Source organism: Lissotriton helveticus, chromosome 1_1 (genome assembly GCF_964261635.1).
Source record: "Lissotriton helveticus chromosome 1_1, aLisHel1.1, whole genome shotgun sequence".
In the NCBI taxonomy this organism is placed as follows: domain Eukaryota; kingdom Metazoa; phylum Chordata; class Amphibia; order Caudata; family Salamandridae; genus Lissotriton; species Lissotriton helveticus.
In genome coordinates, this window is record NC_136057.1 from 702749005 (window position 1) to 702772295 (window position 23291).

Here is a 23291-nt window from a genome sequence, read left to right on the forward strand (position 1 = left end):
CTACCCGCATGCAATGTACATTACAGAAGCATTACTGGTGCTGAAACAGACTCGGGTCTGATGCAACTCACTGACCACTTTATTTCTTATACCTGACAGGGGGGGGGGGGTTGTTGGATGTTGGGGGTTGCTAAAACCAAAAAACTCTGTTCTACTGCACTGCATCCTGTCATATATGTCCTGTTTCACCACGCGAGCTGACAGGCGCTTCTTTAACATCATTGTTTGATGCCACCGGGTCCCCGGGATGCCGGTTCCAAGGCTGTGTACACCCGAAGATAGTTCCTAATGATTGCACATGACGCTGCCGGCCTCCGGGTTGTAGGCGTGAAAAGCAGTGTATTGAATATGCGATGCAATAAAGCAGTTTGAACACCAAAAAAAAACAAAAAAAAAAACAAAGGTACTGTAAACTGTGATGAGTGATTTAGATCTGATTCTTAGATCATTAAGACTTAGAGTTGTCTTCCACAGGTCTTTGTGCTGATTTTTCGGTATCAAGAGCCATTTAGATAGATAGCCCGCTCTCTACTAAGGTGCATTACATATTATGTTGAATAAATATTTTTGGCAAAATGTGCAATAAAAGGCTGATGTATATCGCATTAATTCGGAAAATGTAAAGGGGGAGAGGACAAAGGGGTCTGAATTCTCATTTGGAAAGGTTTGACACTCCTTCCATTTACTTGACAACATCAGAATTTGTTCAATATCCATTTGATTTTAGTGAGGTTGCACCACTGGCCAGCACCCTTGCACTACAATCATTCCAGCACACCTGGACTACAATCATTCCAGCACACCTGGACTACAATCATTCCAGCACCCCTGCACTACAATCATTCCAGCACCCCTGCACTACAATCATAAGAGCACACCTGCACTACAATCATTCCAGCACCCCTGCACTACAATCATAGGAGCACACCTGCACTACAGTCATTCCCCCTGCAATACAATCATTCCAGCACCCCTGCACTACAATCATTTCAGCACCCCTGCACTACAATCATTCCAGCACACCTGGACTACAATTATTCCAGCATCCCTGCACTACAATCATTCCAGCACACCTGGACTACAATTATTCCAGCATCCCTGCACTACAATCATTGCAGCACCTCTGCACTACAATCATTCCCCCTGCACTACAATCATTGCAGCACTCCTGCACTTCAATCATTCCAGCACACCTGGACTACAATCATTCCAGCCCACCTGAACTACAATCATTGCAGCACCCCTGCACTACAATCATTGCAGCACACCTGCACTACAACCATTCCCCCAGCACTACAATCATTGCAGCACACCTGCACTACAATCATTGCATCACACTTGCACTACAATAATTCCAGCACCCCTGCACTACAACCATTCCAGCACCCCGGCACTACAAACATTGCAGCACAACTGCAATACAATCATTCCAGCACCCATGCACTATAATTATTCCCCCTGCACTACAATCATTGCAGCACACCTGCACTACAATTATTCCCCCTGCACTACAATCATTGCAGCCCACCTACACTACAATCATTGCAGCACACATGCACTACAATAATTCCCCCTGCACTACAATCATTGCAGCCACCTAAACTACGATCATTGCAGCACACCTGGACTACAATCACCCCCCTGCACTACAATCATTGCAGCACACCTGCACTACAATTATTGCATCACACTTGCACTACAATCATTCCAGCACACCTGAAATACAATCATTCCAGCACCCCTGCACTACAATCATTGCAGCACCCTGCACTATAATCATTGCAGCACACCTGCACTACAATCATTGCAGCACCCCTGCACTACAATCATTGCAGCACACCTGCACTACAATCATTCCCTCTGCAGTACAATCATTGCAGCACACCTGCACTACAATCATTGCATCACACTTGCACTACAATCATTCCAGCACACCTGAACTACATTCATTCCAGCACCCCTGCACTACAATCATTCCAGCACCCCAGCAATACATCATTGCAGCACCCCAGCACTACAATCATTGCCGTATCCCTGCATTAAAATTATTGCAGCACCCCTGCACTACAATCATTGCAGCACCCCAGCACCACAATCATTCCAGTACCCCTGCACCACAATCATTCCAGTACCCCTGCACTACAATCATTCCAACACACCTGAACTACAATCATTCCAGCACCCCTGCAGAACAATCCTTGCAGACCCCCACACTACAATCATTGCCATACCCCTGCATTACAACCATTGCAGAACCCCTGCACTACAATCATTGCAGCACCCCAGCACTACAATCATTCCAGCACCCGTGCACTACAATCATTCCAGCACCCCAGCACTACAATCATTGCAGCACCCCAGCAAAAAAATCATTGCAGCACTCCAGAACTACAATCATTGCCGTACCCCTGCATTACAATCATTGCAGCACCCCTGCACTACAAACATTGCAGCACCCCAGCACTACAATCATTCCAGTACCCCTGCACTACAATCATTCCAGCACACCTGGACTACAATCATTCCAGCACACCTGGACTACAATCATTCCAGCACACCAGGACTACCATCATTGCAGCACCCCTGCACTACAATCATTGCAGCACACCTGCACTACAATCATTCCCTGTGCACTACAATCATTGCAGCACACCTGCACTACAATCATTGCATCACTCTTGCACAACAATCATTCCAGCACCCCTGCACTACAATCATTCCAGCACCCCTGCACTACAATCATTCCAGCACCCCTGCACTGCAATCATTGTAGCACCCCAGCGATATAATCATTGCGGCACCCCAGCACTACAATCATTGCAGTACCCCTGCACTACAGTCATTGCAGCACCCCAGCACTACAATCATTCCAGTACCCCTGGACTACAATCATTCCAGCACACCTAGTCTACAATCATTCCAGCACCCCTGCATTACAATCATTGCAGTACCCCTGCACTAGAGTCATTGCAGCACACCTGGACTACAATCATTGAGCACACCTGGAATACAATCATTCCAGCCCCCTGCACTACAATCATTCCAGCACCCCTGAACTACAATCATTGCAGCACCCCAGCACTACAATCATTCCAGCACCCGTGCACTACAATCATTCCAGCACCCCAGCACTACAATCATTGCAGCACCCCAGCAAAAAAATCATTGCAGCACTCCAGAACTACAATCATTGCCGTACCCCTGCATTACAATCATTGCAGCACCCCTGCACTACAAACATTGCAACACCCCAGCACTACAATCATTCCAGTACCCCTGCACTACAATCATTCCAGCACACATGGACTACAATCATTCCAGCACACCTGGACTACAATCATTCCAGCACACCAGGACTACCATCATTGCAGCACCCCTGCACTACAATCATTGCAGCACCCCTGCACTACAATCATTCCCTGTGCACTACAATCATTGCAGCACACCTGCACTAGTCATTGCATCACTCTTGCACTACAATCATTCCAGCACCCCTGCACTACAATCATTCCAGCACCCCTGCACTACAATCATTCCAGCACTACAATCATTCCAGCACCCCTGCACTACAATCATTGTAGCACCCCAGCACTACAATCATTGCAGTACCCCTGCACTACAGTCATTGCAGCACCCCAGCACTACAGTCATTCCAGTACCCCTGGACTACAATCATTCCAGCACACCTAGTCTACAATCATTCCAGCACCCCTGCACTACAATCATAGGAGCACACCTGCACTACAGTCATTCCCCCTGCAATACAATCATTCCAGCACCCCTGCACTACAATCATTTCAGCACCCCTGCACTACAATCATTCCAGCACACCTGGACTACAATTATTCCAGCATCCCTGCACTACAATCATTCCAGCACACCTGGACTACAATTATTCCAGCATCCCTGCACTACAATCATTGCAGCACCTCTGCACTACAATCATTCCCCCTGCACTACAATCATTGCAGCACTCCTGCACTTCAATCATTCCAGCACACCTGGACTACAATCATTCCAGCCCACCTGAACTACAATCATTGCAGCACCCCTGCACTACAATCATTGCAGCACACCTGCACTACAACCATTCCCCCAGCACTACAATCATTGCAGCACACCTGCACTACAATCATTGCATCACACTTGCACTACAATAATTCCAGCACCCCTGCACTACAACCATTCCAGCACCCCGGCACTACAATCATTGCAGCACAACTGCAATACAATCATTCCAGCACCCATGCACTATAATTATTCCCCCTGCACTACAATCATTGCAGCACACCTGCACTACAATTATTCCCCCTGCACTACAATCATTGCAGCCCACCTACACTACAATCATTGCAGCACACATGCACTACAATAATTCCCCCTGCACTACAATCATTGCAGCCACCTAAACTACGATCATTGCAGCACACCTGGACTACAATCACCCCCCTGCACTACAATCATTGCAGCACACCTGCACTACAATTATTGCATCACACTTGCACTACAATCATTCCAGCACACCTGAAATACAATCATTCCAGCACCCCTGCACTACAATCATTGCAGCACCCTGCACTATAATCATTGCAGCACACCTGCACTACAATGATTGCAGCACCCCTGCACTACAATCATTGCAGCACACCTGCACTACAATCATTCCCTCTGCAGTACAATCATTGCAGCACACCTGCACTACAATCATTGCATCACACTTGCACTACAATCATTCCAGCACACCTGAACTACATTCATTCCAGCACCCCTGCACTACAATCATTCCAGCACCCCAGCAATACATCATTGCAGCACCCCAGCACTACAATCATTGCCGTATCCCTGCATTAAAATTATTGCAGCACCCCTGCACTACAATCATTGCAGCACCCCAGCACCACAATCATTCCAGTACCCCTGCACCACAATCATTCCAGTACCCCTGGACTACAATCATTCCAACACACCTGAACTACAATCATTCCAGCACCCCTGCAGAACAATCCTTGCAGACCCCCACACTACAATCATTGCCATACCCCTGCATTACAACCATTGCAGAACCCCTGCACTACAATCATTGCAGCACCCCAGCACTACAATCATTCCAGCACCCGTGCACTACAATCATTCCAGCACCCCAGCACTACAATCATTGCAGCACCCCAGCAAAAAAATCATTGCAGCACTCCAGAACTACAATCATTGCCGTACCCCTGCATTACAATCATTGCAGCACCCCTGCACTACAAACATTGCAGCACCCCAGCACTACAATCATTCCAGTACCCCTGCACTACAATCATTCCAGCACACCTGGACTACAATCATTCCAGCACACCTGGACTACAATCATTCCAGCACACCAGGACTACCATCATTGCAGCACCCCTGCACTACAATCATTGCAGCACACCTGCACTACAATCATTCCCTGTGCACTACAATCATTGCAGCACACCTGCACTACAATCATTGCATCACTCTTGCACTACAATCATTCCAGCACCCCTGCACTACAATCATTCCAGCACCCCTGCACTACAATCATTCCAGCACCCCTGCACTGCAATCATTGTAGCACCCCAGCAATATAATCATTGCGGCACCCCAGCACTACAATCATTGCAGTACCCCTGCACTACAGTCATTGCAGCACCCCAGCACTACAATCATTCCAGTACCCCTGGACTACAATCATTCCAGCACACCTAGTCTACAATCATTCCAGCACCCCTGCATTACAATCATTCCAGCCCCCTTCACTATAATCATTCCAGCACCCCTGAACTACAATCATTGCAGCACCCCAGCACTACAATCATTCCAGCACCCGTGCACTACAATCATTCCAGCACCCCAGCACTACAATCATTGCAGCACCCCAGCAAAAAAATCATTGCAGCACTCCAGAACTACAATCATTGCCGTACCCCTGCATTACAATCATTGCAGCACCCCTGCACTACAAACATTGCAGCACCCCAGCACTACAATCATTCCAGTACCCCTGCACTACAATCATTCCAGCACACCTGGACTACAATCATTCCAGCACACCTGGACTACAATCATTCCAGCACACCAGGACTACCATCATTGCAGCACCCCTGCACTACAATCATTGCAGCACCCCTGCACTACAATCATTCCCTGTGCACTACAATCATTGCAGCACACCTGCACTAGTCATTGCATCACTCTTGCACTACAATCATTCCAGCACCCCTGCACTACAATCATTCCAGCACCCCTGCACTACAATCATTCCAGCACTACAATCATTCCAGCACCCCTGCACTACAATCATTGTAGCACCCCAGCACTACAATCATTGCAGTACCCCTGCACTACAGTCATTGCAGCACCCCAGCACTACAGTCATTCCAGTACCCCTGGACTACAATCATTCCAGCACACCTAATCTACAATCATTCCAGCACCCCTGCACTACAGTCATTGCAGCACACCTGGACTACAATCATTAAGCACACCTGGAATACAATCATTCCAGCCCCCTGCACTACAATCATTCCAGCACCCCTGAACTACAATCATTGCAGCACATCTGGACTACAATAATTCCAGCACACCTAGTCTACAATCATTCCAGCACCTCTGCACTACAATCATTGTAGCACCCCAGCAATATAATCATTGCAGCACCCCAGCACTACAATCATTGCCATACCCCTGCATTACAATAATTCCAGTACCCCTGCAATGCAATCATTCCAGCACACCTGGACTACAATCATTGAGCACACCTGGAATACAATCATTGCAGCACACCTGAACTACAATCATTCCAGCAGCCCTGCACTACAATAATTGCAGCACCCCAGCACTACAATCATTTCAGTACCCCTGCACTACAATCAGTCCAGCTCACCTGGACTACAATCGTTCCAGCACACCTGAACTACAATCATGGCAGCACCCCTGCACTACAATCATTCATGTACACCTGCACTACAATCAGTCCAGCACACCTGGACTACAATCATTCCAGCACACCTGGAATACAATCATTCCAGCCCCCTGCACTACAATCATTCCAGCACCCCTGCACTACAATCATTGCAGCACCCCAGCACTACAATCATTTCAGTACCCCTGCACTACAATCAGTCCAGCACACCTGGACTACAATCATTCCAGCACATCTGGAATACAATCATTCCAGCCCCCTGCACTACAATCATTCCAGCACCCCTGCACTACAATCATTGCAGCACACCTGCACTACAATCATTCCCCCTGCAATACAATTATTGAGGCACCCCTGCACTGCAATCATGGCAGCACCCCTGCACTACAATCATTCCAGCACCCCTGTACTATAATCATTCCAGCACATCTGGACTACAATCATTCCAGCACACCTGAACTACAATTATTCCAGCATCCCTGCACTACAATCATTGCAGCACACCTGCACTACAATCATTGCATCACACTTGCACTACAAACATTCCAGCACACCTAGTCTACAATCATTCCAGTAACCCTGCACTACAATCATTCCAGCACACCTGGACTACAATCATTCCAGCACACCTGGACTACAATCATTCCAGCATACCTGCACAACAATCATTCCAGTACCCCTGCACTACAATCATTCCAGCACACCTGGACTACAATCATTCCAGCACACCTGAAATACAATCATTCCAGCGCCCTGCACTACAATCATTCCAGCACACCTGCACTACAATCATTCCAGCACCCCTGCACTAAAATTATTCCCCCAGCAATACAATCATTGCAGCACCCCGGCACTACAATCATTCCAGCACCCCTGCACTATAATCATTCCAGCACACCTGGACTACAATCATTCCAGCACACCTGGAGTACAACCATTCCAGCATCCCTGCACTAGAATCATTGCAGCACTCCTGCACTACAATCATTCCAGCACCCCTGCACTATAATCATTCCAGCACACCTGCACTATAATCATTCCAGCACACCTGGACTACAATCATTCCAGCACACCTGGAGTACAACCATTCCAGCATCCCTGCACTACAATCATTGCAGCACTCCTGCACTACAATCATTCCCCCTGCACTACAATCATTGCAGCACCCCTGAACTATCATTCACCCTGCACTACAATCATTGCAGCACCCCAGCACTACAATCATTACAGCACCCCTGCACTACAATCATTCCAGCACACTTGGACTACAATCATTGCAGCACACCTGCACTACAATCATTCCAGCACCCTTGCACTATAATTATTCCCCCTGCACTACAATCATTGCAGCACACCTGCACTACAATCATTCCCCCTGCACTACACTCATTGCAGCCCCCGACACTACAATCATTGCAGCACCCCTACACTACAATCATTCCCCTGCACTACAATCATTGCAGCACCCGTGCACTACAATCATTCCAGCACCCCTGCACTACAATCATTCCAGCACACTTGGACTACAATCATTGCAGCACACCTGCACTACAATCATTCCCCCTGCACTACAATCATTGCAGAACCCCTGTACTACAATCATTGCAGCCCCCGGCACTACAATCATTGCAGCACCCCTACACTACAATCATTCCAGCACCCCTACACTACAATCATTCCGTCCCCTTGCACTACAATCATTCTAGCACACTTGGACTACAATCATTGCAGCACACCTGCACTACAATCATTCCAGCACACTTGGACTACAATCATTGCAGCACACCTGCACTACAATCATTCCCCCTGCACTACAATCATTGCAGAACCCCTGTACTACAATCATTGCAGCCCCCGGCACTACAATCATTGCAGCACCCCTACACTACAATCATTCCAGCACCCCTACACTACAATCATTCCGTCCCCTTGCACTACAATCATTCTAGCACCCCTGCACTACAAGTATTGCAGCACACCTGCACTACAATTATCCCCCCTGCACTACAATCATTGCAGGCACCCCTGCACTACAATCATTGCAGCACCCCGGCACTACAATCATTCCAGTAACCCTGCACTACAATCATTCCAGCACACCTGGACTACAATCATTCCAGCATACCTGGACTACAATCATGGCAGCACCCCTGCACTACAATCACTCCAGCACACCTGCATTACAATCATTCCCCCTGCAATACAAACATTGCAGCACCCCTGCACTACAATCATGGCAGCACCCCTGCACTACAATCATTCCAGCACCCCTGCACTATAATCATTCCAGCACACCTGGACTACAATCATTCCAGCACACCTGGAGTACAATCATTCCAGCATCCCTGCACTACAATCATTGCAGCACTCCTGCACTACAATCATTCCCCCTGCACTACAATCATTGCAGCACCCCTGCACTACTATCATTCCCCCTGCACTACAATCATTGCAGCACCCGTGCACTACAATCATTCCAGCTCCCCTGCACTACAATCATTCCAGCACACTTGGACTACAATAATTGCAGCACACCTGCACTACAATCATTCCAGCACCCTTGCACTATAATTATTCCCCCTGCACTACAATCATTGCAGCACACCTGCACTACAAATATTCCCCCTGCACTACAATCATTGCAGTCCACCTGCACTACAATCATTCCCCCTGCACTGCAATCATTGAAGCCCACCTGCACTACAATACTTGAAGCACACCTGCACTACAATCATTGCATCACACTTGCACTACAATCATTCCAGCACACCTGAAATGCAATCATTCCAGCACCACGGCAATACAATCATTGCAGCACCATGGCACTACAATCATTGCAGCACCACAGCACTACAATCATTGCAGCACCCCAGCACTACAATCATTGCAGCACCCCAGCACTACAATCATTGCAGCACCCCTGCAGTACAATCATTGCAGCACCCCTGCAGTACAATCATTGCAGCACCCCTGCACTACAATCAATGCAGAACCCCTGCACTACAATCATTGCAGCACCCCCGCACTACAATCATTGCAGCACCCCTGCACTACAATCATTCCCCTGCACTATAATCATTGCAGCACCCCTGCACTACAATCATTCCAGCACCCCTGCACTACAATTATTGGAGCACACCTACACTACAATCATTCCCCCTGCACTACAATCATTCCAACCCCCTGCACTACAATCATTGCAGCACCCCTGCACTACAATCATAGCAGCACCCCTGACTACAATCATTGAAGCACACCTGCACTACAATAATTCCAGCACACCTGCACTATAATGATTCCCCCTGCACTACAATCATTGCAGCACACCTGCACTACAATCATTGCAGTACACCTGCACTACAATAATTACAGCACCCCTGCACTATAATTATTCCCCCTGCACTACAATCATTGCAGCACACCTGCACTGCAATCATTCCCCCTGCGCTACAATCATTACAGCCCCCATGCACTACAATCATTGCAGCACCCCTGCACTACAATCATTCCCCCTGCACTACAATCATTGCAGCCCACCTGCACTACAATCATTACAGCACACCTGAACTATCATTCACCCTGCACTACAATCATTGCAGCACCCCAGCACTACAATCATTACAGCACCCCTGCACTACAATCATTCCAGCACACTTGGACTACAATCATTGCAGCACACCTGCACTACAATCATTCCAGCACCCTTGCACTATAATTATTCCCCCTGCACTACAATCATTGCAGCACACCTGCACTACAATCATTCCCCCTGCACTACACTCATTGCAGCCCCCGGCACTACAATCATTGCAGCACCCCTACACTACAATCATTCCCCTGCACTACAATCATTGCAGCACCCGTGCACTACAATCATTCCAGCACCCCTGCACTACAATCATTCCAGCACACTTGGACTACAATCATTGCAGCACACCTGCACTACAATCATTCCCCCTGCACTACAATCATTGCAGAACCCCTGTACTACAATCATTGCAGCCCCCGGCACTACAATCATTGCAGCACCCCTACACTACAATCATTCCAGCACCTCTACACTACAATCATTCCGTCCCCTTGCACTACAATCATTCTAGCACCCCTGCACTACAAGTATTGCAGCACACCTGCACTACAATTATCCCCCCTGCACTACAATCATTGCAGCACCCCTGCACTACAATCATTGCAGCACCCCGGCACTACAATCATTCCAGTAACCCTGCACTACAATCATTCCAGCACACCTGGACTACAATCATTCCAGCATACCTGGACTACATTCATGGCAGCACCCCTGCACTACAATCACTCCAGCACACCTGCACTACAATCATTCCCCCTGCAATACAAACATTGCAGCACCCCTGCACTACAATCATGGCAGCACCCCTGCAATACAATCATTCCAGCACCCCTGCACTATAATCATTCCAGCACACCTGGACTACAATCATTCCAGCACACCTGGAGTACAATCATTCCAGCATCCCTGCACTACAATCATTGCAGCACTCCTGCACTACAATCATTCCCCCTGCACTACAATCATTGCAGCACCCCTGCACTACTATCATTCCCCCTGCACTACAATCATTGCAGCACCCGTGCACTACAATCATTCCAGCTCCCCTGCACTACAATCATTCCAGCACACTTGGACTACAATAATTGCAGCACACCTGCACTACAATCATTCCAGCACCCTTGCACTATAATTATTCCCCCTGCACTACAATCATTGCAGCACACCTGCACTACAAATATTCCCCCTGCACCACAATCATTGCAGTCCACCTGCACTACAATCATTCCCCCTGCACTGCAATCATTGAAGCCCACCTGCACTACAATACTTGAAGCACACCTGCACTACAATCATTGCATCACACTTGCACTACAATCATTCCAGCACACCTGAAATGCAATCATTCCAGCACCACGGCAATACAATCATTGCAGCACCCTGGCACTACAATCATTGCAGCACCACAGCACTACAATCATTGCAGCACCCCAGCACTACAATCATTGCAGCACCCCAGCACTACAATCATTGCAGCACCCCTGCAGTACAATCATTGCAGCACCCCTGCAGTACAATCATTGCAGCACCCCTGCACTACAATCAATGCAGAACCCCTGCACTACAATCAATGCAGAACCCCTGCACTACAATCATTGCAGCACCCCCGCACTACAATCATTGCAGCACCCCTGCACTACAATCATTCCCCTGCACTATAATCATTGCAGCACCCCTGCACTACAATCATTCCAGCACCCCTGCACTACAATTATTGGAGCACACCTACACTACAATCATTCCCCCTGCACTACAATCATTCCAACCCCCTGCACTACAATCATTGCAGCACCCCTGCACTACAATCATAGCAGCACCCCTGACTACAATCATTGAAGCACACCTGCACTACAATAATTCCAGCACACCTGCACTATAATGATTCCCCCTGCACTACAATCATTGCAGCACACCTGCACTACAATCATTGCAGTACACCTGCACTACAATAATTACAGCACCCCTGCACTATAATTATTCCCCCTGCACTACAATCATTGCAGCACACCTGCACTGCAATCATTCCCCCTGCGCTACAATCATTACAGCCCCCATGCACTACAATCATTGCAGCACCCCTGCACTACAATCATTCCCCCTGCACTACAATCATTGCAGCCCACCTGCACTACAATCATTACAGCACACCTGAACTATCATTCACCCTGCACTACAATCATTGCAGCACCCCAGCACTACAATCATTACAGCACCCCTGCACTACAATCATTCCAGCACACTTGGACTACAATCATTGCAGCACACCTGCACTACAATCATTCCAGCACCCTTGCACTATAATTATTCCCCCTGCACTACAATCATTGCAGCACACCTGCACTACAATCATTCCCCCTGCACTACACTCATTGCAGCCCCCGGCACTACAATCATTGCAGCACCCCTACACTACAATCATTCCCCTGCACTACAATCATTGCAGCACCCGTGCACTACAATCATTCCAGCACCCCTGCACTACAATCATTCCAGCACACTTGGACTACAATCATTGCAGCACACCTGCACTACAATCATTCCCCCTGCACTACAATCATTGCAGAACCCCTGTACTACAATCATTGCAGCCCCCGGCACTACAATCATTGCAGCACCCCTACACTACAATCATTCCAGCACCTCTACACTACAATCATTCCGTCCCCTTGCACTACAATCATTCTAGCACCCCTGCACTACAAGTATTGCAGCACACCTGCACTACAATTATCCCCCCTGCACTACAATCATTGCAGCACCCCTGCACTACAATCATTGCAGCACCCCGGCACTACAATCATTCCAGTAACCCTGCACTACAATCATTCCAGCACACCTGGACTACAATCATTCCAGCATACCTGGACTACATTCATGGCAGCACCCCTGCACTACAATCACTCCAGCACACCTGCACTACAATCATTTCCCCTGCAATACAAACATTGCAGCACCCCTGCACTACAATCATGGCAGCACCCCTGCACTACAATCATTCCAGCACCCCTGCACTATAATCATTCCAGCACACCTGGACTACAATCATTCCAGCACACCTGGAGTACAATCATTCCAGCATCCCTGCACTACAATCATTGCAGCACTCCTGCACTACAATCATTCCCCCTGCACTACAATCATTGCAGCACCCCTGCACTACTATCATTCCCCCTGCACTACAATCATTGCAGCACCCGTGCACTACAATCATTCCAGCTCCCCTGCACTACAATCATTCCAGCACACTTGGACTACAATAATTGCAGCACACCTGCACTACAATCATTCCAGCACCCTTGCACTATAATTATTCCCCCTGCACTACAATCATTGCAGCACACCTGCACTACAAATATTCCCCCTGCACTACAATCATTGCAGTCCACCTGCACTACAATCATTCCCCCTGCACTGCAATCATTGAAGCCCACCTGCACTACAATACTTGAAGCACACCTGCACTACAATCATTGCATCACACTTGCACTACAATCATTCCAGCACACCTGAAATGCAATCATTCCAGCACCACGGCAATACAATCATTGCAGCACCCTGGCACTACAATCATTGCAGCACCACAGCACTACAATCATTGCAGCACCCCAGCACTACAATCATTGCAGCACCCCAGCACTACAATCATTGCAGCACCCCTGCAGTACAATCATTGCAGCACCCCTGCAGTACAATCATTGCAGCACCCCTGCACTACAATCAATGCAGAACCCCTGCACTACAATCATTGCAGCACCCCCGCACTACAATCATTGCAGCACCCCTGCACTACAATCATTCCCCTGCACTATAATCATTGCAGCACCCCTGCACTACAATCATTCCAGCACCCCTGCACTACAATTATTGGAGCACACCTACACTACAATCATTCCCCCTGCACTACAATCATTCCAACCCCCTGCACTACAATCATTGCAGCACCCCTGCACTACAATCATAGCAGCACCCCTGACTACAATCATTGAAGCACACCTGCACTACAATAATTCCAGCACACCTGCACTATAATGATTCCCCCTGCACTACAATCATTGCAGCACACCTGCACTACAATCATTGCAGTACACCTGCACTACAATAATTACAGCACCCCTGCACTATAATTATTCCCCCTGCACTACAATCATTGCAGCACACCTGCACTGCAATCATTCCCCCTGCGCTACAATCATTACAGCCCCCATGCACTACAATCATTGCAGCACCCCTGCACTACAATCATTCCCCCTGCACTACAATCATTGCAGCCCACCTGCACTACAATCATTACAGCACACCTGAACTATCATTCACCCTGCACTACAATCATTGCAGCACCCCAGCACTACAATCATTACAGCACCCCTGCACTACAATCATTCCAGCACACTTGGACTACAATCATTGCAGCACACCTGCACTACAATCATTCCAGCACCCTTGCACTATAATTATTCCCCCTGCACTACAATCATTGCAGCACACCTGCACTACAATCATTCCCCCTGCACTACACTCATTGCAGCCCCCGGCACTACAATCATTGCAGCACCCCTACACTACAATCATTCCCCTGCACTACAATCATTGCAGCACCCGTGCACTACAATCATTCCAGCACCCCTGCACTACAATCATTCCAGCACACTTGGACTACAATCATTGCAGCACACCTGCACTACAATCATTCCCCCTGCACTACAATCATTGCAGAACCCCTGTACTACAATCATTGCAGCCCCCGGCACTACAATCATTGCAGCACCCCTACACTACAATCATTCCAGCACCTCTACACTACAATCATTCCGTCCCCTTGCACTACAATCATTCTAGCACCCCTGCACTACAAGTATTGCAGCACACCTGCACTACAATTATCCCCCCTGCACTACAATCATTGCAGCACCCCTGCACTACAATCATTGCAGCACCCCGGCACTACAATCATTCCAGTAACCCTGCACTACAATCATTCCAGCACACCTGGACTACAATCATTCCAGCATACCTGGACTACATTCATGGCAGCACCCCTGCACTACAATCACTCCAGCACACCTGCACTACAATCATTCCCCCTGCAATACAAACATTGCAGCACCCCTGCACTACAATCATGGCTGCACCCCTGCACTACAATCATTCCAGCACCCCTGCAGTATAATCATTCCAGCACACCTGGACTACAATCATTCCAGCACACCTGGAGTACAATCATTCCAGCATCCCTGCACTACAATCATTGCAGCACTCCTGCACTACAATCATTCCCCCTGCACTACAATCATTGCAGCACCCCTGCACTACTATCATTCCCCCTGCACTACAATCATTGCAGCACCCGTGCACTACAATCATTCCAGCTCCCCTGCACTACAATCATTCCAGCACACTTGGACTACAATAATTGCAGCACACCTGCACTACAATCATTCCAGCACCCTTGCACTATAATTATTCCCCCTGCACTACAATCATTGCAGCACACCTGCACTACAATCATGGCTGCACCCCTGCACTACAATCATTCCAGCACCCCTGCAGTATAATCATTCCAGCACACCTGGACTACAATCATTCCAGCACACCTGGAGTACAATCATTCCAGCATCCCTGCACTACAATCATTGCAGCACTCCTGCACTACAATCATTCCCCCTGCACTACAATCATTGCAGCACCCCTGCACTACTATCATTCCCCCTGCACTACAATCATTGCAGCACCCGTGCACTACAATCATTCCAGCTCCCCTGCACTACAATCATTCCAGCACACTTGGACTACAATAATTGCAGCACACCTGCACTACAATCATTCCAGCACCCTTGCACTATAATTATTCCCCCTGCACTACAATCATTGCAGCACACCTGCACTACAAATATTCCCCCTGCACTACAATCATTGCAGTCCACCTGCACTACAATCATTCCCCCTGCACTGCAATCATTGAAGCCCACCTGCACTACAATACTTGAAGCACACCTGCACTACAATCATTGCATCACACTTGCACTACAATCATTCCAGCACACCTGAAATGCAATCATTCCAGCACCACGGCAATACAATCATTGCAGCACCCTGGCACTACAATCATTGCAGCACCACAGCACTACAATCATTGCAGCACCCCAGCACTACAATCATTGCAGCACCCCAGCACTACAATCATTGCAGCACCCCTGCAGTACAATCATTGCAGCACCCCTGCAGTACAATCATTGCAGCACCCCTGCACTACAATCATTGCAGCACCCCCGCACTACAATCATTGCAGCACCCCCGCACTACAATCATTGCAGCACCCCTGCACTACAATCATTCCCCTGCACTATAATCATTGCAGCACCCCTGCACTACAATCATTCCAGCACCCCTGCACTACAATTATTGGAGCACACCTACACTACAATCATTCCCCCTGCACTACAATCATTCCAACCCCCTGCACTACAATCATTGCAGCACCCCTGCACTACAATCATAGCAGCACCCCTGACTACAATCATTGAAGCACACCTGCACTACAATAATTCCAGCACACCTGCACTATAATGATTCCCCCTGCACTACAATCATTGCAGCACACCTGCACTACAATCATTGCAGTACACCTGCACTACAATAATTACAGCACCCCTGCACTATAATTATTCCCCCTGCACTACAATCATTACAGCCCCCATGCACTACAATCATTGCAGCACCCCTGCACTACAATCATTCCCCCTGCACTACAATCATTGCAGCCCACCTGCACTACAATCATTACAGCACACCTTTACTGCAATCATTCCCCCTGCGCTACAATCATTACAGCCCCCATGCACTACAATCATTGCAGCACCCCTGCACTACAATCATTCCCCCTGCACTACAATCATTGCAGCCCACCTGCACTACAATAATTGCAGCACACCTTCACTACAATCATTGCAGCACCCCAGCACTACAATCATTCCCCTGCACTATAATCATTGCAGCACCCCTGCACTACAATCATTCCAGCACCCCTGCACTACAATTATTGGAGCACACCTACACTACAATCATTCCCTGTGCACTACAATCATTGCAGCACCCCTGCACTACAATCATTGCAGCACCCCAGCACTACCCTCATTGCAGCACCCCAGCACTACAATCTTTGCAGCACCCCTGGACTACAATCATTCCAGCACACCTGAACTACAATCATTGCAGCGCCCCTGCACTACAATCATTGCAGCACACCTGCACTACAATCATTCCCCCTGCACTACAATCATTGCAGCACACCTGCACTACAATCATTGCAGCGCCCCTGCACTACAATCATTCCAGCACACCTGAACTACAATCATTCCAGCACACCTGAACTACAATCATTCCAGCACCCCAGCACTACAATCATTCCAGCCCCCTGCACTACAATCATTGCAACACCCCTGCACTACAATCATTCCGCCTGCACTACAATCGTACTAGCACCAGTAGCATCAAAGTCGTGATTAGCTTTGATTGTTTAGACCCAGTAGTGTCCCTTCTTTCAAACTACGATATTTTATTTCTCACAATAAATTGCACAAACCGTTTCATGCATCTCTCTGTAGGTGATGACTTCTTTGGTGTTGGTGACGGGGCTGTCATGTATGACAGCAGCTTGGTCTCCTCGACCATGTTCTATGTGACGATCTAAAGCATTGTAGCAAATATTGAGCTCTCCGTCCACAAACCTAAAAACATCCAGAAAACAATACTGTTAGCAATGTTATGATTCATTAGTTGCATGAACTGCAAACATAAAATGAGAAGTCTGTACGTCTTAAGCCAAGGCAATCAGTACCCAAAACACAAGTTCTCAGTTTACAGCATCATAAGATTTAATTATTTGCCCACTGTCGGAAGAAAAATACCAATGGCTATTTAAAACACATTCACAAATAGCATATTACAAAAAACGCAATTTCCACTGTTTCAATGTAATACGCCATAGATTGACAAAGCTGTGAAGAAAAGGTACTTCTTTACAGAAAACCCTAGTGCCCAGATCGTCTGAGACACTGTAAGTTTCATGTTTCAGAAGCGAAAATTGTTGCTTTTTGTATTATGGTGTGCAAAGAGAGCATGATTACAATTAGGTGATTTAATTTAACTCTGGAGCTCATTTCCAAACCTTGAACCGAAAATTGTAAAATTTGTCCTTAAGAAAGGTTTCCAGCTGGTCTCTTGGAATATCACTAGCAACTTTGGATTTTGTTTAATTTTATTTCCTAGATCATTATTTGTATGTTTGGCAGGGCCGGACTGGGAACTGAAAGCAGCCCTGGCAAATGTTGCCAGACCAGCCCCTATCCGGTGTGTAGCGAGCAAGCGCAGCGAGCGAGCCCGAACGCTACTAGGGGGGTTTCGGGGGATTATCCCCCCAAGAAAATGTTGGAAAACAACAGACCAAAATGGTGAATTTTACAGCACATTTTTCATTACATATTCAAATTGTATCAACTTTCAAAGCACAGTAAATAGTAGGTGATGACCTTAAAGAACATCAGGTTACCCACCCAGTCATATGTACCCATAGACATTCTTTCTGAGAGCATCAAAAATAGACACAAGTAGTGAATCAGAGAGAACAAAGTAAAAGTGAGACCAGCCCCTATACTCTGCAAATCATGACTGCCAAAAAATTGAGCAAAAGATCCCCCTAGAATCCAAATCTATCTCCGATCTGGCATCAAATAAGTATGGTGAAATAGTTGATGCAGACAGATTCGGAGCAGCCTCCAATTTTCCATTGAAATGGCCAGCCAAAATCATATTGAATGGCAAACCCAAACATGAACTTGAACTCCTATTTGTCAATATATCCACAAAATACAACAGCTGGGAAAAGATATCTGAATGAAAAATAGTTATTATAAAAATTTACAAGAACCAGTGTTTAATTTGAGCTGGGGCTTTCCGGTGTTAAGCACCAGCACTTAATTGCTTTTCTAATTGTCAGCACCATACTTAGAACACATGGTGGCGCTGCTCATCTAATTTAGAGATGAGCAGAACAACGGTAGTTTAGGAATACAATATACATTAAAATTGATAATACCTGCCTCCCCAACCATTTCTTTAGCTTTGGGGACCTGGAATAATCTGAATTTACGCGCAAGAGAGATGGTTAGTAGTTGTTTTGGCAGCAATGACAAGGGCGATGGGTGGTGCAAGCTGCAGCGGCTTCCTGGTCAGAGCCCTGGAACTTAATATTTTACAAATTAAGCACTAACAAGAACCAGACCTAAGTTGAGGCCCCACTTCAAATAAAAAGCCTGCATTCCCCCGCCTCACCCCGGATATAACTGTACAAAATATTACAACCAATGTTGAACTTACACAATGTAGCCAATCCCACCTTGGCCCGGCCAGAAGGCATTGGACAGGCATGGAGATTATAACCTTTGTACCCATCATAAAAGACATCACCCATAGCCCAGGTCTCATTCAAAAGTATGATGTCATAGTTGTTAATAATCTTACACCAATCTTCAATTAACATTTCAGAAGCCAGACCGGCAACATTTCAACACAACAATTTGAAAGTCCCCTTGGGCTGGTTAGAGGACGTATCCCTGTGTTCTGATTATATACCACCGCAGCGGTGTATTTCGGCCCACCGGGAATGGCCTGCCCTCCTACCAGACTCAGGGAAATACAGGGGAAATAAGTTAGCTGTTCAGTACAACATTGCCCACATGGCAAGCCAACATTTCTGGAATGATTCAAAAGGCACAAATTACAAGTCTCGGGGAAGTGTATGCGGCCAGGAACAGAACTAATATTCTGCCCCGCAGCACTGCATCAATCATTATCCTCAAAGCTAGATAGAACCATAAATGTATTCTTGGACATGAATGGATTCGCATGATACAGAAGCTGGAAAGACGTGTTCCTATTATCATGAGCAGAGCTAACCTGATTGAAATAATTGTAGACAAATTCCAGGGGTAGAACCCTTATTACTCCAGACCGAACAGTGCTTCCTTTGGCTTCACCCAACATTTCTCCCACAACCATAGGATAGCCACAATATAAAAATATACATTCCCCTGGATACTTTTTAGGCAGAGGACATACATCACCAACTCTTCTTACAAAAATAATCTCCTTGAACAAGTTAGTGCCACACTTAACAATAGAATGGAACCAATATGTTGCCTTATTTTTCAATTTAAATGTAGACCCTATAGCTCCAGGGTCCAAGCTACCTTCATTTGTCAACACTACTATGTATGGGCACAAATCCAAAACAGGGATGGATCACTGGAATGGGTGGGTGTGGGCCTGTGGCTGGCCTCCACATTATCCTATCTATTTTAGAATGACGGTGGGTCATCTACTTCTTAGCACTATGATTGATCAACAGTTTCATAAGAGGATAAGACATTGCTCAGCTTAACAAGCAGAATACTCTGCTGGTTCCCAGTACTCTTCAAGTTAGATGAAAAGGCTGAAGTGTTCAAGAGATGGAGGGAAGGGCGACAATAGGTCTACCAAGGTTGACGAAGGAACAGCCAGTGTTGGTAGGTTCTTAGATTTAGTGATCAAACCATGTCAAATAAGAACTTAAAATTCACAGGTGCAAAGAGGAGATACTGGGCAGACTTGAAATGCCACATATATTCATAAATACACCGGTAAAAAGATAGTCAAACAACCATGAAGAAACAAATAACAAATAGAAAGTAACAACAATACAATGAAAATAAATTTGGATTTGTCTACATCAATTTCTTTCAAACTTATTTGACACTTTGACACAGTTTTTTTTCTAATGGGCTGGGGTGGGAGAAGGGGGTAAATCTGCACCTGCATTGGCATACAATGTAGGATTGACATTTGTGTGACATTCATATCAGGAGTGCGCACGATGTAAGAATGCTAAACCTACTTTACTAAAACATAGGCAAATGCATCTGAAAACGGGTGCTACTGATAAAAAACTGTTTTATGTTCTGCAGCATCCATTTTTTCGGATACTTTGTTCAGCGTTCTCTTAGTCAGCCACTCGCTAAATGATTTCAAACGTACAGTAGTCATTCTTGGACTCCAATGGAAGCGGAAGGAGACATCCAAAAATCCATAGGAAAAGAGTACGAATAAAATACTCCAATAGGCTGATCCAAGGTCTGATCGACAATGTCTCAAGACAATGCTTAAAAATGTTCTTGAGTTAAAAAAAAAAAAGAGCCATTGTTTTACGGAGGCTGATCCGAAGCCCATTAAATTAAGTAGAAAATATAATACTTTCACCATGATGGCGCAGCTGATAGTGCAGGCTTCATGCACATAAAACATAACAATTGATTGGTCAGAAGAAGGTCTGCAGAATGTGCTATGAACAAAAAAATATGTAGAAAGGGTGTGGGTCAAAAATCGGAAGAGGGGATGACAGAGAGGCAGGAAACGGTAGAAAATCCGTAAGAAGCTCTTTGTTAAACCGGCCTGCAAAGACACTGTTTCTATGGATTACTCCCCACCTGGTTTTAATATGCACTCTAAATTAACTCCAACTCATTGTGTTCTGCATTTTAAAACACACGTTGTTGCAAGACTATGTTATTTGCTATTTGTAGTTGCATATTTTATCACAATATTTTTCAGAATATAGTTAACTTGGCAAATACAGTAACTCAGCTCAATCTGAGGTGGAACCTGAAACCTCACAGGCGTTGCTCGCTCCCTTTACATTTGTCGTGGCTACTCCTCAGCTCCAGCGAAAGGGAACTCAGCTTTGCCGAACTGTCCAACTTTCCCTGCTGGACGCCGTTGCCTCTAGGTTCTCTAGGTGTGTGTGTGCGCGGCAATGGGGGGGGCTGTATGTGTGTGTGCGTGTCTGCTTACAAGGAGCCATGGGAGACAGGAAGCGCGCGCGACCTGATCCGTTTACGCGCGCGTGCACATCTCTTTTCTCCTGTCTCCCTTGGCTCGTTGTAAGCAGAAATGATTGCAATAGAGTCTCGCAGCGACGATCGCTTCGCGATCAGTTCGCAGTGCGAGACCTAAAAAACGGCACGCGGAGGCAGTGACATCTGCGTGCTGAGTGCCGCGTCTTTTACACATCATCAAGATCATGTGACAGTCACAGTTCAGGTGGTGACGTGACGGAGGTGAGTAATAAATTATGAGTAGGGCCGGGTGGCGCCGTCGCTACCTGGCTGCCGCCTGATCAAAATGAAATAATTTATTTGAAATCGGCATGGCACTGCCAGCATGAGAATCGTGCTCACACCAGGCCTCTCAGGCAGGCCAGCGGCCTGATTGTGCTTAATGTAAGCACTGTGTTCTGTTGTTGGGAACGATTTAGACCGACCGAGACTCATGATCGGTCCAAATCGGCCTCAACAACAGAACCGGCCGGGTGATATACCGAGGTGTGTTTTATCTGTATGCCGATCAGTCCCATGAAAGCATTCCACTTGTCGGACGTGAATTGGGGTCCATTGTCGCAAGTTACGACCCTTGGAATGCCTTCTCTCAGGAATGTGGAAGTGAGGAAGGTCAGTATGGTGTCCGTGCTCACTGTGTCATTTATCTCGATTTCCAGCCACTTGGAATACCAGTCTATGAGCACAATGACATATTTGGGTACGCTCTGCGCGTCCAATATTGGGCCTAGGATGTCTACTGCCAATTCGTCCCATGGATTGACTGGATTGGTGAACTTCCCTAATGGTGGTCGCAGTGTGGTCTGCGTCTTGTCTGCATTGCTGCACTGTGCAAATTCTCTGACAT

The 23291-nt window shown here is 46.9% G+C and overlaps 1 protein-coding gene across 2 annotated transcripts in view; it reads right to left on the minus strand.

Moving 5' to 3' along the window:
- Positions 1-23291, minus strand: part of ACSS3 (acyl-CoA synthetase short chain family member 3) — a 1350383-nt gene that overhangs the window by 1139650 nt on the left and 187442 nt on the right. For both annotated transcript variants that reach the window (XM_078674232.1, XM_078674231.1), the window contains exon 2: positions 18100-18244. In XM_078674232.1, coding sequence (XP_078530358.1) covers positions 18100-18244 — 145 coding nt within the window. The remainder of the gene's footprint in view (positions 1-18099; positions 18245-23291) is intronic.